We start from the raw sequence: 13,908 nt of genomic DNA, 5'->3' as shown, positions 1-13,908 counted from the left end.
AAAAGTCCAGGCATGGTGTCCAGTGCTTTGGAAATTGAAATCCCAGGTCTGGGGATTTTGCAGCTTTGATCAGTCAAAGCTTGGGTCACTGCATATTCTTGGCCCTTGATTTACGGTTCTCCTCTTTCCACCAACTGCATTCCATTCTTCCTTTGAGTTTATAACAAGCAGTTTAGTCAATTCAAATACAAAAGTCGCACTGGTACTGGCATCAGCCTGGCATGGAATGAAATGCACAAGGTACAAACCTGCTCTGGATGTTCCATGAACGGGGCGCTGTACCTTTGTAGGTAGGAAGTGACACATCTTTCTCTGCTGTGAATAATCCCAGCTCTGTATAGGCATGTCAGGTTCTAAGCTGACTGTCACCATTCAGGTGTGAGACTCTGGAGCTAAGGGGAACAGCTCCAGGACGGCATCTGCCCAGTGGTCAGTCAGAGTCAAAAAAGCAAGGTGGGGCATCGGGAATTGAAAGGAGAAAAAGTACTGCAAAATATGCTGATGCCTCTGAGTAAACCCATCAGAGATGCCAGGTTACTGCTGGAAGGAGGGAAATGCAGCACAGTTGAGAGAAATCTCATCTTCTCTGTGGCCAGTCCTGGCTGTGGCACTGCAAAGCAGGCACATAACCTTGTTTTCCAGCAGACTGGTTACCAACAGTCGCTAGATGTGGTCGCAGGACAGATGGAAAGGATAACTGTTTTGGACTGTTTTCTGCTCTGAAAAAAACCTAGAAAGCACATGGCTGCAGAGCAGTGTGTGCATGAGCAGCACATGGGGAGCAGGAGCTGCTGAGGCAGCGGTGCTCTGAGTCAAGCTTCCCTCTTACCCTTCTCAGCTTCCCACTTGGCTGGTTGCTGTCAGGAAGCATCCACCTCTTCCCGCTCCTTGCCTGGCTGCCTGCCCCTGCAGCTGCCAGGCGCCAGGAGGCAGACAGGAAAACCTGGAGCTGTCAGGAGAGGAACAAGGAGGGACAGGTACTGAGGTCTCTGAGCTGACATGCTGATAAAGAGTCATTTGCCCGTCGTTTTCCTGAGCTGTCCCTAGGGAGAGAGAACCGGGCTGCTCTAGTAACTGGGATTTGCTGCCTGCGCTCCTGGACCGGTGCCCGGAAAACCACCATTGGAAGGAAGGACCAGTGAGACTGCTGCAGTTTTATAATGTAAATACTTAACTCGGGCCGCTGTCACTTCAAACACTCTTACGAAGATTATCTAGTTAATCTTGTTAGTCCTCTGTGACACAAAGCAAGCACTTTGTCCCCAGAGATCAGGTATCTCTACTTGTCCAGTAAGGAGTTGTTTTGCCTAATCCTGGCAGATCACGCCTCTGGCTATAGATCCAAGTTACTCAAGACTGTTACTGCTCCTCTGCTGATTTCAGTTTCATTACACTGTGGTTTCAGCGGTTTCTTAGTGCAGGATCTAGCGACAGGAGACGGGTGACCCAAAGAAATAGACCATGCATGAATGGCTCCTGTATTGCTTGAGCTGCATGTGGAGTGTGTGCACCAGGTCTTCCCATCTTCATTGCTGCTCTCTAGGCTTTTTGCTGCTTTGCTTTTAAATATCTTTTTTTTGGTTTCTTGCTTTTACTCAGAAAGCTTCCCCTGTCTCTCCAGTACTCCCTTTAATTCTGCTGGCACATCTGTGCCTAATTCAAGTGTGTTCGGTGTCTCTTGTCTTAACTGGCTGCATCTCCCCATTTACCCTTGGCCATCCTTTCCCTTTCTGCTATTACTCACCTGGCTGTTGCTTCAATCTTCAACTTGCCCTTGAGTCTTGTACCTCTTCCTCCTTCACTCTGTCACTTCATGCCTCTTTTCATCATGCTGCATCAATTTCCTTGTCTTGTTGTATGTAGACCTTGTCCTGAAAGTCAAAGTAGTGATCTTTGTTGCTTGGGTGTTGCCTTCCCGGTAGGGATAGATGAGGGAATAAGTTCTGATCATTCATCAGCTAGCCAGTTTTTCAGTGTTTTTTTCTTTCATTATTTGCTGTGGAGTTTTGTTGTTGTTGTTGTATTTTTAACTCTTAGTTTATACATTTTAATTCCAAATCCCCACAGATTCTCTCCACGTCTGTAAGACTGGGGATCTAAAAGCTCATTAATCTGCAAGAGGTTCATCAATTCTCAGAGATCTGTGCTAGGCTTTACTCTTGGTTTTGTTTTGGTTTTCCACTGGAGCATACTATGGGGATATCGGGAGCACTGAGAAGACAAAAAATATGTAACAGACTGAAGCCTGGCTTTAACCGGGGTTAACAGATTAGAAATCACATATAGTTAAAGATCTTTATGTCTTGCAAATGTTTCTCAAGGTTGTTCAGCCTGAAAAGACTACTGAAAGTGACCAAAAGACTTTCTCCATTTCATGTGGTGTGTTGAGTTTTATACTTTAGTTTTGTATTTATAGCCACAGTGTCTGATTCACTCTGATTCACTGAACCAAGCACAGGCCAGGCAGAATTGATCTTAAAAGGTACTATTTCTGTATTTATTATGCTGATGAGGTAACATGTGCCTCTAAAAAATCAAATTCTCATTGAACTGAGCACTAGAAACATAAAGTGAAGATGCAGCTACTCATAAGAAAACTTTTTAATGGAGTTAATGATCAGAGGTGTGAATTAAAATGAAACAGGAAGGCTTCTGCTGCTCACACAAGCGATGCAGACAGGAGGAACCAGAAACCTGCCTGCTCTGTGGAGGTCTCTCTGATATCTGCCTTGGCCAGGGTCAGCTCTGAGCCTGCTGCAGGGGCCATGGCTGCTTTTGCCATGAAAGCAAATATGTCTGAAAGTACCAATCTTTGTTTCACACTGAGGTGAGACCTTGATGAGTGCACCCTCTCAGCACTGTGTCCCACAGAGATGTGCCTGATGCATCTGCTAAATGGGCTGGTGCCTCAAAGTTGTGTCATCAGTTCAGCCCCCACTTTCTCTGGGATGCTCCTTCCCAACCCTGCCTACTGTCTTGAAGAAACTGTTCTGGTCCCTGGTCTGTGACAGTGGCAAGAGATTTAGCATGGAGATTTCCATCACAGGGAAAGAAAGTAGTGCCCCATGGGCAGGCCATCTTAGGCACCTCTTACAGGGAGAGTATGGACAGCCACCGCAGGTAGGGTCATGTTGCTTTCCCAGCTGAGGGGACGTTACAGGCAGCTCCTCTGGGAGGTGCAGTGGCACATGAGCTTGGGCTGGAAGGGAGATGTCCCCTGGGTGAAAGGTGAATAGTAAGTGCTCTGACAAGTTACCTAGTCAAATAACTTGCTGGACACGCTGCACTGTGGATGAGCACTTTTTCAGTCCTCTGCCAACTAAATGAGCTCAGTGCAAAAGGGTGATTTTTGCACTGAGTTGCGCTGTTCTGTTTAGAGAGATTTTGCCAGGTTGTGGTCAGGAGCAAGAGGTGAGATTAGGCAGTCAACCATGATGTTTTTGGAGTAGCAAATGGGAAGACGGTGTGTCTTGCTGAGAAAGCAAGCTGGTGGCTTCTCTCCACCTCTGATGTCAACATGAACACGTATAGATAAGTAGGCAAGGAGAAGAAAATATTTGGGGCACAATAGTTGCTGTTGGTGTTTGTACATTCTGAACGTTTCTGGATATGAATACGCACAAGTTCAATCACTGCCACTCTTAAATGTTTTGGAGCAAGTGCACAATAGGTCCAGAGTTTGAGAGCCTTGAGCTTTCTGCAGTCATTCAGAAGCTTCGCTTTGTTCTTTGCTTATCTTTTGGTCCCCCTGCGAGCCCATGACTCATATTTCCACGGCATTTGGCAGTTTCGTTTATACCAGAGCCATGGCAGAAGAGCAAGAGATGGGAGCTGGTGGAAGTGGTAAAGCTTTCCCCTCAGTGTAATAATGAGAACTATTATTAATAATTAATTATATTATATATATTATTTTGGTATTATAATTTTCCCCCAGCTTCCACTTCTTTCTTTAGCTTTAGGAACTAAACTGGTACTAAATTGCTGTGCTCATCTGTCCTGGAGGCAGCGCTTGGCTTCATCTGACAGGTCCTCTGCTTCCAGAGAGGACTGGGGTGTGATGGGCATGTGGAGGTATTAGAACTGCTCTTATGGATCAGACCTCTTGCCAAGTAGCCCATCACTAACAGGGGCTTCAGTGGAAGAACCAGGAATCCTCAGGCTGCACGACTGGAAAGCTCTGCCCGGAGAAGTCTCTTCCAGATCCCATCCAGTGGAGGCTTTCTGCCCAGAAGCAGGAGGTTTTCCTGGGGCTGTTCTCATTGTTCACAGAAATGCTTTATCCTTTCCAGATTCCTCATGAGCTCTTGTCCTCAGGACCACATGAAAGTGATTTACACAGCAGTGCTTTGTGCAGTGTAAAAAGACATTCTGTATTAATTTTCAGCTTACTGCCTTTCGCTTTCTTTCCAAATCCCTCTTTTCTCATATTAGAAAACATGTACGGAACAGTGCAACACATTTCCTTTGTCAGTTAATCTTTTGAAACTTCTGTACTAAACTTGTCCCCATTTTTTTTCAGCTGTTCTTCAGCATTTTTGAGAGCTATAGAGATTCAGACCAAATTGAAGCTAAGTCAAGTAAGATATCTCCCCCCTCTACCACTGCCTGCAGGGTAAATGTAGCCTCAGTTTTCAAAGAGAAGAGGGACTCTCCCTGGGGCATTTTGGACATGCAAATAAGCTGAAAGTGGCACTCCTTTAATCACGATTTTGAGGACACACTCCAGCAAATTAGCGACTTGGTTTACAGAAGCTGTGATATTTTGTGGCTACTGTAGTGTTCCTCAGAGCACACGTAAGGCTGAGCAGAACAAGGCACATTAAAATGTGATGTGTGTGAGGGGAAAAAAAAATCGATTTACTTTGTATTTCCAAAGGTCAACGAGGGGAGACTTTGCCAGGAGCTCTGATTAAAATAGCTCTAAAATTTATTCCTCCTCCTGAGTACTCTTGTGGCTCATCTTTTGCCTTGAGTTGCCTAATGATGCAGATCTATGACTCTCCCTGACATAGACTCAGAGTTACAGTGGAAAGACTTCCCTTCTGGCTTATGCAGAATGGGAGGGAAGAGGGTGGCAGGGAATAGATTGAAATAACAAGCTTTTAGTTGCTCTTAGCCCATGTGAGAGAGACCCTTGAAAAAAGAAGCAGTTTTCTCTCAAGAGGTTGAATGCAACACATGGGCTAGATAAAACGTGTACAGGTCAAGATGCAAAAAGGTTTTGGCTTTGCTTTTGTCTTGGACACAGACCACCATCCCATTCCCCTGTGAATAAACGTTTCTGTGTGCATGCTGTGGCAAACTGCAAGCACAAAGCACTTGAGCTTGGCACTTGGTGTTAAGCACTAGCTCTTGGCTACAAGCCCAAGTAAGGCACCTCACCTTAGGCATAGATGAGAACAGTAAACTCTTCTGCTCAGAAAGCAGAGTTAGATATGTGGTGATTTTTTTGTGCTGTGGAACCATGACCACTGTTCTAGCAGTGTTTATTTCCTTTCTCTGTCTTAAAGGTTCTTCATCATTAAGGAAAGTTTCCTCCTCTACTATGCTGAGAGTGAGAAGAAGAGTTTTGAAAGCAATAAATACTTCAATATCCACCCCAAGGTGAGCAGCGTTTGCCTGGGAAAGGGGGGTTATTCTCTTTCTAGCTTCCTCCCCCTCCACAGGCCCAGTAAGTGAAGAGGTAAGTCAAATTCAGAGAAGCCCCCAAAAATGCAAGAATCATGTCAGTACCTCGTTAGGTTCCTCAGTGATTCAGCATGGCTTCAATGTTTTTTTACTTAATAGTATATGTATTCCCTTGTTTCCCTAATCAAGTGATCTTGTGGATGTGAGAATGCTGTTGGCAAAGCCAGTGGTGGGTCAGTTTTGGTTGCTGCTTGCTCCTAACTTGTACTTGCACTCGTAATCAGTCACAGCCATCCCCTGCTAACCCCTCAGCCATGAGCAGCAGCCTCTATCAGGAGACTGTGTGGTCTGAGTCTGCTTTCGTCCTCTGCAGTCGCTGGAGGCAGATGAAGCACATGTGCTCCCAGAAGTGTAGATTTCACCCAGCCTGGTTAGGGGCAGCAGGGCACCCATCCATCCCCATACAGCATGTGTGAGGCGTTGACCTACTAGTGGTGACTGTAGTGGATACACAGCTTCTCTCATGGTACCACTCTGTGAATCTGCAATGTCTGGCCCTGCTGGGCCATTACCTCCTCCTTGATAAGAGCTCCCCTTTCCATGTCCTACCTAGCAGCCTTACCTCCAGCCCTATGCAGCAGAGCCATCTTTACCCCAGTTCAGATACTACTTGGAGGTCTCCTGAGGGTGGTGGGAGTCCCTGTGATTTTCAGGAGCTGTGTGTATTGTCCCTCCTGGGATAGGCAAGGCAGGTCAGGGGCCCACAAGTGAAGAAGGGTGAAAGTTCAGTTCCTAGTTAGTTAATGGCTATACTTGATTTTGATGACTGATTGGAGCACGCTGGTTTATCTCCAGGGTGTCATACCATTGGGAGGCTGCGTCGTGGAGCCCAAAGAAGAGCCCAACATGCCTTATGCCATAAAGATCTCTCATGAAGACTTCCACGTAAGTAAACTTCTTTTCTTCTAAAAAAAACCCATAAACACCACAAAACAAGTTGTTGCTGATGAGCAGAGCTGAATCGGTAGCCTTTCGCACTCCACCAAGGTATCCTACCCTCTCTAGGCAGACTACCCTGCGAGAGGGTGGCTTAGCATCCCAAGTCCCCTCAAAGCTTTGCTGCTGCTCTTGTCTTGACAACCAGTGAGGAAACTTGCTCTTTCTGACAGCAGGTCTTATGATACTAGAGAACCAGTAGACAGATGTTCAGGAGCCCTAGAGCTCACATTGCCCTACCGTTTTATTCCTGCCATGACCGCTTGCCATTCACATCTCTTCCCAATGTGTGGTAGACCTGGGTTATATTTGCTCCCATGTGATGCCTCCATGGAGGTGGAAGCCTGCAGTGAGCTTTCCTCTCACTGTAGCTGTGCTACCTGTGTCCTGTTCATGCCCTGGGTGTGCAGAGGTGTGTAAGGCACCAGCCTCTCTAATCCAGGTTTTTTTCCCCTCCCCTCCCCTCTTCTAGGGTAACATTGTTCTAGCAGCTGAATCAGAGTTTGAGCAGGCTCAGTGGCTGGAGATGCTACAGGAGTCTGGAAAAGTGTAAGCTTCTTTATATTCCTTATTCTCTTTGATCTGCTCTGTAGATGTGTAAAGGATAAAGGGGAAGAAGCCTGACTAGAAGGACCATGGGGAAGGCAGAAAAGCTCCCCTAGACCAGCAAGACCTTCACTTGCCTCCTGGACTCATTCTTTCCTACACAAGAATGCTCTAAAATTGACCCATATCTTCCTGCCTGGGTGTAGTATGCAATATGGCTCTTTGTTACCAACCCCAGGCCATCATATCTCGAACACTGATATACCGGGTGGCATCTGCTGTCCCTCTGTCTTGCTCAGAGAGGTGGGAGCTCCCTAGACCGTTTTGTGTGGGAAGGAAGGTCCACGGGCTTGACAAAGCTGTGGGTCAGAAAACCTCCCTGGGTGCAGGTGTATGAATTTGGGGTAAGGTAAGAGCAGAACAGGCAAGGTGCAAAGCTTGTGAGCAGCTCTCTGTGTGGCTCTGCACCTCACTGGTGAGCAGTGACCTCACCGGCACATCGCTGTTCTCGTTAGCTGTCCTGGTCATGCTGAGATGTCAGTGACAGCCATGAAGCAACTGTGTGACCATGGGTGCGCATTCCTTCTGTTCAGGTCCTAGGGAGCTCAGGCCATGCAGCAGCAGGATTTGGTTTCTTGAGACAGTTTAATTCTGAACAGCGGAGGCAGGCTAGATCCCAGGGAGGAGGTGTTAGCAAAGCATTTCCAGCCCACCTACAGGGGTGAGAGAGTTTGATTGCTGTGTGTGTACAGCACCGAGTCCATAGTCTGCTGAGAATACTGGAGAGATCTGCAGTTTGTTGGCCACCAGCTCTGCAATCCCTCAGTACCCAGATGTCTGACAGTGCAGGGAGCAGCTGTCCTGCAAACCCAAAGCAGGATCTTCCTAAATCTCAGCAGATGCAGGAAGAAATAACACTTAAAGAGGGACTTGACTTTCCCAAGCAAGGCAGAAGCTTGCAGAGCCTACTATCCAGCCATGAAGTTTGAAGCAGTGAGAACTTTTCTCTGTCCTTCCTGGCTGCACTGCAATGTGTGTATGTGGTCTCTTGTGACTGTAGGGACAAAAGCTGCTCTTTCAAGCAAGTTGAACTTTTAATACCAGTGTATGTATGCATGTGTGCATGGCAAAGGTAGTATCTCGGTTAATTCCAATGTTATGATGCTGAAAATGTTCATTTCTAATTAATGGGGAGCGCAGTGTTATGGTGGATCAGCCCAAGCCAAGCTCTGAGCTGCTGCAGTGAGCCTGGCTTTGGTGCTGGAGCAAGATGTAACCTCCATGGTATTGTATAAACCGTAAATACAAAGCTGGTCATTATAGCTTCATGGGAGCATGTGCCCCATGGGACACAAAGACCCAAGGCAGAGATCAGTCACCCACTCAGCAGGAGCAGGCTTGGCCACAGCAGAGGAGGAGGGACACAGACTTAGCCCTAGAGCAATTTTGAGTTGTTTCTTTGATAGCACAGGTCTGCACTTGCCTTCACCAATGTTATACTCGACTATTGCCAAGGAGAGTAATCTGGGGGCCAAATTAGTCTTTCAGGAGTGTATGGGAGGGAAGGAATATGGCTGTACAGTGCAGGAAGGGATCTTACAAACAAGTCATGTGTACCTGCTTATTTCACAGAGCCAGCATTTTGTATAGTCCTTGCTTCAGTATTCCAGTACTAATGTTTAAAACAAAGATCTAGACTGTGGATCCTGTCATACAGCAGACCACCGGCACCCAACTGACAATCTGCCTGAGACTCCCCCTTCCCTTCCCTCTCTGCTTCTGTTCTTTCATCAGAGGAGGAGAGTGATGAAGCTCCAGTGCCTGCCTAATCGGTGCTGATGATAGCCTGTGCGTGAGGGAAAGCAGAGATTATGTGATTTATGCTAGCAGGGTCAGGCTGGGAGCTAAGCAGCAGCCAGAAAGGCACAGCGTGGGCCAGTAAATTGATCTGCAATGAACAGGAAAGCTAAAAGGACACAGCTGAGATCTTCTAGGCAACCTGGTTTAGTGTCCTGCTGTTCCTAGATGGAGATTGTAATGCCAGTGGCACTGCAGCACTTAATTTATCATCCTGCTCCCTCATTATAAAACCAACCAAAGAAAAAAAAAAAGCCCCAACAACACAAAAGCAAAACCAACACCCTCAGAAAACACCAAGTCCAGAGACTGAGATTTTGTAAATAGGGGAAAGAAGAAAAAATGTACCGAGGATCAAAAGCATATGTTTCCTCTCTCCTTTGTTTCAACTTCTGTCTGCTGCCTCTTTACATCTCGGGCTGGGTGGTGCGTGTGCCTGCACAGCTGCCTAGTACCTCCACCATCACAATGTGCCCAGCGATCTCTTCTGCTCCTCACTCCTTTCCCAGCCTCCTGGTTTGATAGGGAGACCCCCTACTCAGTGCACAGGAGAGCTGATGGTCTCCTCAGCCTCCTGACATGGTGTGCTTGGACTTACCACACTGGTCAGATTTGGAGAACTTCTCAGAAATGCCAAAGCCTTGACTGCCAGCTGGATGGGCTCTCTTCCCACCCAGAGAGGCTTCTGCTGCTCCTCACAGGGGGCATGGGCACATGTACACTCTCTATGTCCATAGCAGCATTCCCTGCACTGGTTGAAAGCAGACTTAAGTGGGCAACGAGGAAAAAAAAAACAAAACAAAACAGGTAACATAGTACGTATGTCCCATGGAACAAAAATACCTGATTGTGAATGCTCTTGAGAAAGGTAAAATGAAGGCAAAGCTAGGGAGATGTTCCCAATGCTGCAAAAGGGCTGGGATAAATGATCTTTGAGCTGAAGAGCAAATGGAGCTACTACACAGCTTTGGGGTGTAGTTTTCACAAGTATATTATAGGAGTGCTTTCTACTCGTCCCAGGAGCCTTCCTGACCCTGTGCTTCCCAGTACCTTAAGCAGTGCAGCTTTTTCTGATGGAAACTCACTTGGTAAGAAATACAAAATTGCTCTCCCCTCAGTTGAAGTCATGGCATGAACCTCCCTGTGGCTGCAGTTACACACTGGTAATGGTTCCAGCAGATAAAAGGAATAAAAGCTTACATGCTACACAGTGATATGAGTGCATCTTCTGAGTCATACAGCAGTGGGTGTAGTAACCTTTGAGTTACAAACAGGGAAACATCTTGTTAGGCTGGGGAAGGGAGGTCGCACTGAAAAGGTGAATCTAATAAACAGACACCTTAAAGGCTGCAGCTGTTTTGGAACCTTCCCAATAATCATAAAATAAGCTCTGTAATGCTCCCCACCCCACTCTTGTGATGTTTGCTCTTGATTTCTCTGGGGTTAGATTCATCCTGTATTAGAGAGTATTAGTGGAAAAACACATTCACACTCACATGTTCTCACTCAAGATGAAGATATCTACCTGTGGGCAAAACATCACCTTTTTAATTAGCATTCTAATTTCTTCTGCACTTCTGAATATCCTAGATGCTCATTAGCTGAAAAGAAACCCAGCTGTCTGCAAAGAGCACAAGGCAGTGCTTGGGCTGCTGGAGCTGTGAGCCGCCTAGTCCCTGGGGTAATGTGTTTTTAGTGTCATTGTCTGGCTTTTGTAAGAGATGAAGTACAGGTTGCCTTGACACTGCTTTATAAGAGGTTGCCAACCTAACAGGCTCTGAAAACCTGTAATTTCAAATGGTTCACAAAGAGGCCTGGTACCAGAATGCTTAACAGGTATTTAATATTAATAAGCTCCCTTAGGATTTACTGAAGATGGCAGAATTTCTGGGCAGCAATTCCTGTTCCTGTATGTATGTCTATATAAATAGATTGGGATGAATTTTACGTATGCATTTTATGTGTCTAGGTATTTTGTTTTCTATGGAACATTAATAGAAGTGAGCAGTGAACTCAATTTCTGGTTCCCTTTTTGATTTGTGTGTCCTTGTCCTTGTTATTTAATATCTGTATTAAACCTGGTCCATCAGCTCAATCAGTAATGGGCTTCTGCTCCACAGGCCTCGTTTTAGCAGCTTAGTTTCCTAATACGTTGACGTGACCTTGAGATCCTTAGGCCAAAGTCCTACAATAACTCAGGGTACTCTTTGAATATGCCTGCTTCCTTTAACTCTCCCTACTTACTAGTGTCTTGTCAGGCTTTTATCTCAGGTTCTTCATTGTTTTTACAGGGAAAGGCATTTAACACATGGTGTAGGGCTAGACACCAAATTCTAGTGGCTTGCAAGTTTGGCAGAGGAGGAATTGATTGGTTCCAGGATGGATGATGACTACCAGAAAGGCTGAAGGTAGAAGACTGTGTGAAGGAGTCAATGAACAGTTAGTAACAGTTTGAAGGGGAAGAGTGGCTATAGCAGAAAAATATTGGAAATGCTGCACAAGACAGTGCCACTGTCTTGATAGACTGCTAGGCTGAGTCCTCTGCCTTGCTCCGTGGGACCCTTAGTTCTCTCTTACATTGTCTGCTTTGCGTCTGCTTTCCCTAGGACCTGGAAGAATGCTCAGCTGGGAGAAGCTATGATTGAGAGCCTGGAAGCACAAGGACTGCAGCTTGCCAAGGAGAAGCAGGAATACTTAGGTAGGAAACTCTTACTTCCAAAAGCCATAAATCCAAAAATAGCCATTTTGCTTTTCTGGAGTTGTCAGTGTGGCCAAGCCAAGGATTTACAGGTTTCCTTTTACTGGATGAAGCTTTGCAGTAGTCAGCAGCTGAAATTCAGGTTTGAAGGGAGTTAAAACATGAAAATGTAAAGGTAGGATCTGGACATCTGTGTGGAGCATGAAAGGGACGTGCTTTGGCCAGCATGCTGCAGTCCTGCAGCTCCCAATGGCTGGAGTGCACAAATGTTTGCTGTCCCTGGGAAGTTTGGATGTGCTGATTTCAGCTGCTCATCAGGCAAAGAGCCAGTACCTTTGTCTCCCTGAATCACGTAGGACTGGTATTTCTGAGGCTAATCACAGCTTTTCATGCATGAGTTTTCCTCCTCCAGATGTTTGGGGTTTTTTGGCCTTACTCAGTCTTTACATTTGCTTACATTGATCATATTGGAAGGGATAGCTTTTACATGGGCTTGTTTGAGGTGTCTAATGTTAATGGCTAATTTGCCATTCCTCTCTCCATGGGCAATGGAGAGCGAGCAGTTGCTCCAGGTGAACATAGAATAATTTAGGTTGGAAGAGACTTCTGAACGTTATGTAGTCCGATCCACTACTTGGAAACCAGCCTCTGCATGGCAGTACCTTGGGTACTCTGACTGCATTGGGCAGTCCAGCTGTCTCTTCCCCATGTTGCCCATAGCAAGAGCCAAGGGAGAGTAGCCTTTTTAACCCAGACAACCCCTAAGTTAGACCATTTCCCAAAGTGTAAGAGCCCTTCTGACCTGGGGGCTGCTGGTCACATGCATGAACTCAGTGGCTTGTCTGGACAGTCATCTGCTTTAAACAATCTAGCAGCAATATTGAGTGCTTCAGGTTGGTGATGCCTTGAGCAGGGATTCATGGTATCTACTCCTAATGATCAAGCCATTGGAGGGATCTTGAAAAACCTGCATTTCTGCATTCATGCTGATCAGGGGTGATCTCAGTATGTGGTCTCACATGTAACAGCGATCATAATTCAAGTACCAAGGCATGTTCATTCTCGCCATCTAAGTGCCAGTCACACATGTGAGCTGACGTAGGCCTCATATATGAGGCAAGCAGGTTCCACACCTGACAAAGGGATAACAGGGAGTGCTGTGAGGAGGACCTGGAGAGATAGGAGGACAGCTAGAAACAGGAAAGTTTTGTCAAAACATTATTTTGCAAACACCAGAGCAGACTAAAAAGCCTAAGAAACTGAAGGGTGCCACAGTACAAGACAAGGCGATGGAAGAATAGAGGAGTACACCTTCTGTGGCAAACGGGAGATCATTTGGAATATAAAATACATACTGCACTGGGCTCTTTGGTCCATGACAAGAATATTCAGAGCTGGTCAGTTGTCACAGTTGGTTACTTTCTCTTGACAGCTATTGTCTATTTATTCCTATATAACTGCTGAGGCTTCTGCCTCAATAACCTTACCTTCAGTGATCTGTGTGCTTCCTGTAGTTAAGCTTTGAGGTCAGGTGCTGCTCCTGGCAGCAGCTCAAGGCTCTCTGGGGAAAGCAAACACTGTTCCAGGAAATCCCCTGGATCCCCCAAGTTACTTCTCAACTGTCCCCCACAAAGCTGTAACAATTAAAAACTGCCCAAGGCAGAGCCTGTTTACAGTTAGAGCATAGGTGCATCAGGTCACAGTGTAAGGATCAGGGCAGAGTCCCAAGTGGGCATGTGTCCTTAGTAAACAAGAGCAACTGATGTTGAGGGGAACTATTATTAACAAGAATAGTTAAGAATGGTTAAGGAATTTTGTGGCTAAGTTAGGGGATTGATTTCTGGGCTTGGCTGGCACATGCCAAGATCACAAACGGGAGCTGGCAGGTGCCTGAAGGAGAGGGTGATGTGCCAGGAGGGTAGGGATGGGGCACAGAGCTGCAGGAGAACTGACTCTCTATGCAGTGGTGTGTGACTCTGCACCTACTTTCTGGGCATTTGCTTCTTTATGTGAGAAGAAGAGATAAGAGTATTTCCTGACTCGGATGATTGCAGAGGTTAGTTCTTTAATGCTCTTTAAGACCGCTGAGAGGAAACCTTAGAAGGAGTACACAGCAATATGGGTGCTTAGTTTATTAAGTCATTTAGCAACCTGGAAATTACAGAACATCCCATTACTGTCAT

The 13,908-nt window shown here is 46.1% G+C and overlaps 1 protein-coding gene across 5 annotated transcripts in view; it reads left to right on the top strand.

Annotated features, from left to right (window-relative positions):
• PLEKHD1 (pleckstrin homology and coiled-coil domain containing D1) overlaps nt 1–13,908 on the top strand; it is a 33,237-nt gene that overhangs the window by 4,296 nt on the left and 15,033 nt on the right. For 3 of the 5 annotated variants that reach the window (XR_008973589.1, XM_057420066.1, XM_057420067.1), the window contains 5 exons: nt 4,520–4,612; nt 5,511–5,604; nt 6,484–6,573; nt 7,097–7,173; nt 11,634–11,725. Coding sequence is in view for 4 of the 5 variants with exons in the window: in XM_057420066.1 (XP_057276049.1) it covers nt 4,520–4,612; nt 5,511–5,604; nt 6,484–6,573; nt 7,097–7,173; nt 11,634–11,725 (446 nt within the window). In the remaining variant the exon portion in view is untranslated. The remainder of the gene's footprint in view (nt 1–4,519; nt 4,613–5,510; nt 5,605–6,483; nt 6,574–7,096; nt 7,174–11,633; nt 11,726–13,908) is intronic. The other 2 variants (XM_057420068.1, XM_057420069.1) reach the window with 1 other exon arrangement.

The sequence above is a fragment of the Pezoporus wallicus genome, unplaced genomic scaffold (genome assembly GCF_028554395.1).
Source record: "Pezoporus wallicus isolate ANWC-B61680 ecotype Strahan unplaced genomic scaffold, APGP_CSIRO_Pwel_v1 contig_5418, whole genome shotgun sequence".
In the NCBI taxonomy this organism is placed as follows: Eukaryota; Metazoa; Chordata; class Aves; order Psittaciformes; family Psittacidae; genus Pezoporus; species Pezoporus wallicus.
Note: the sequence above shows the minus strand (reverse complement) of the source record. Positions and strands in the feature narration are given on the sequence as shown.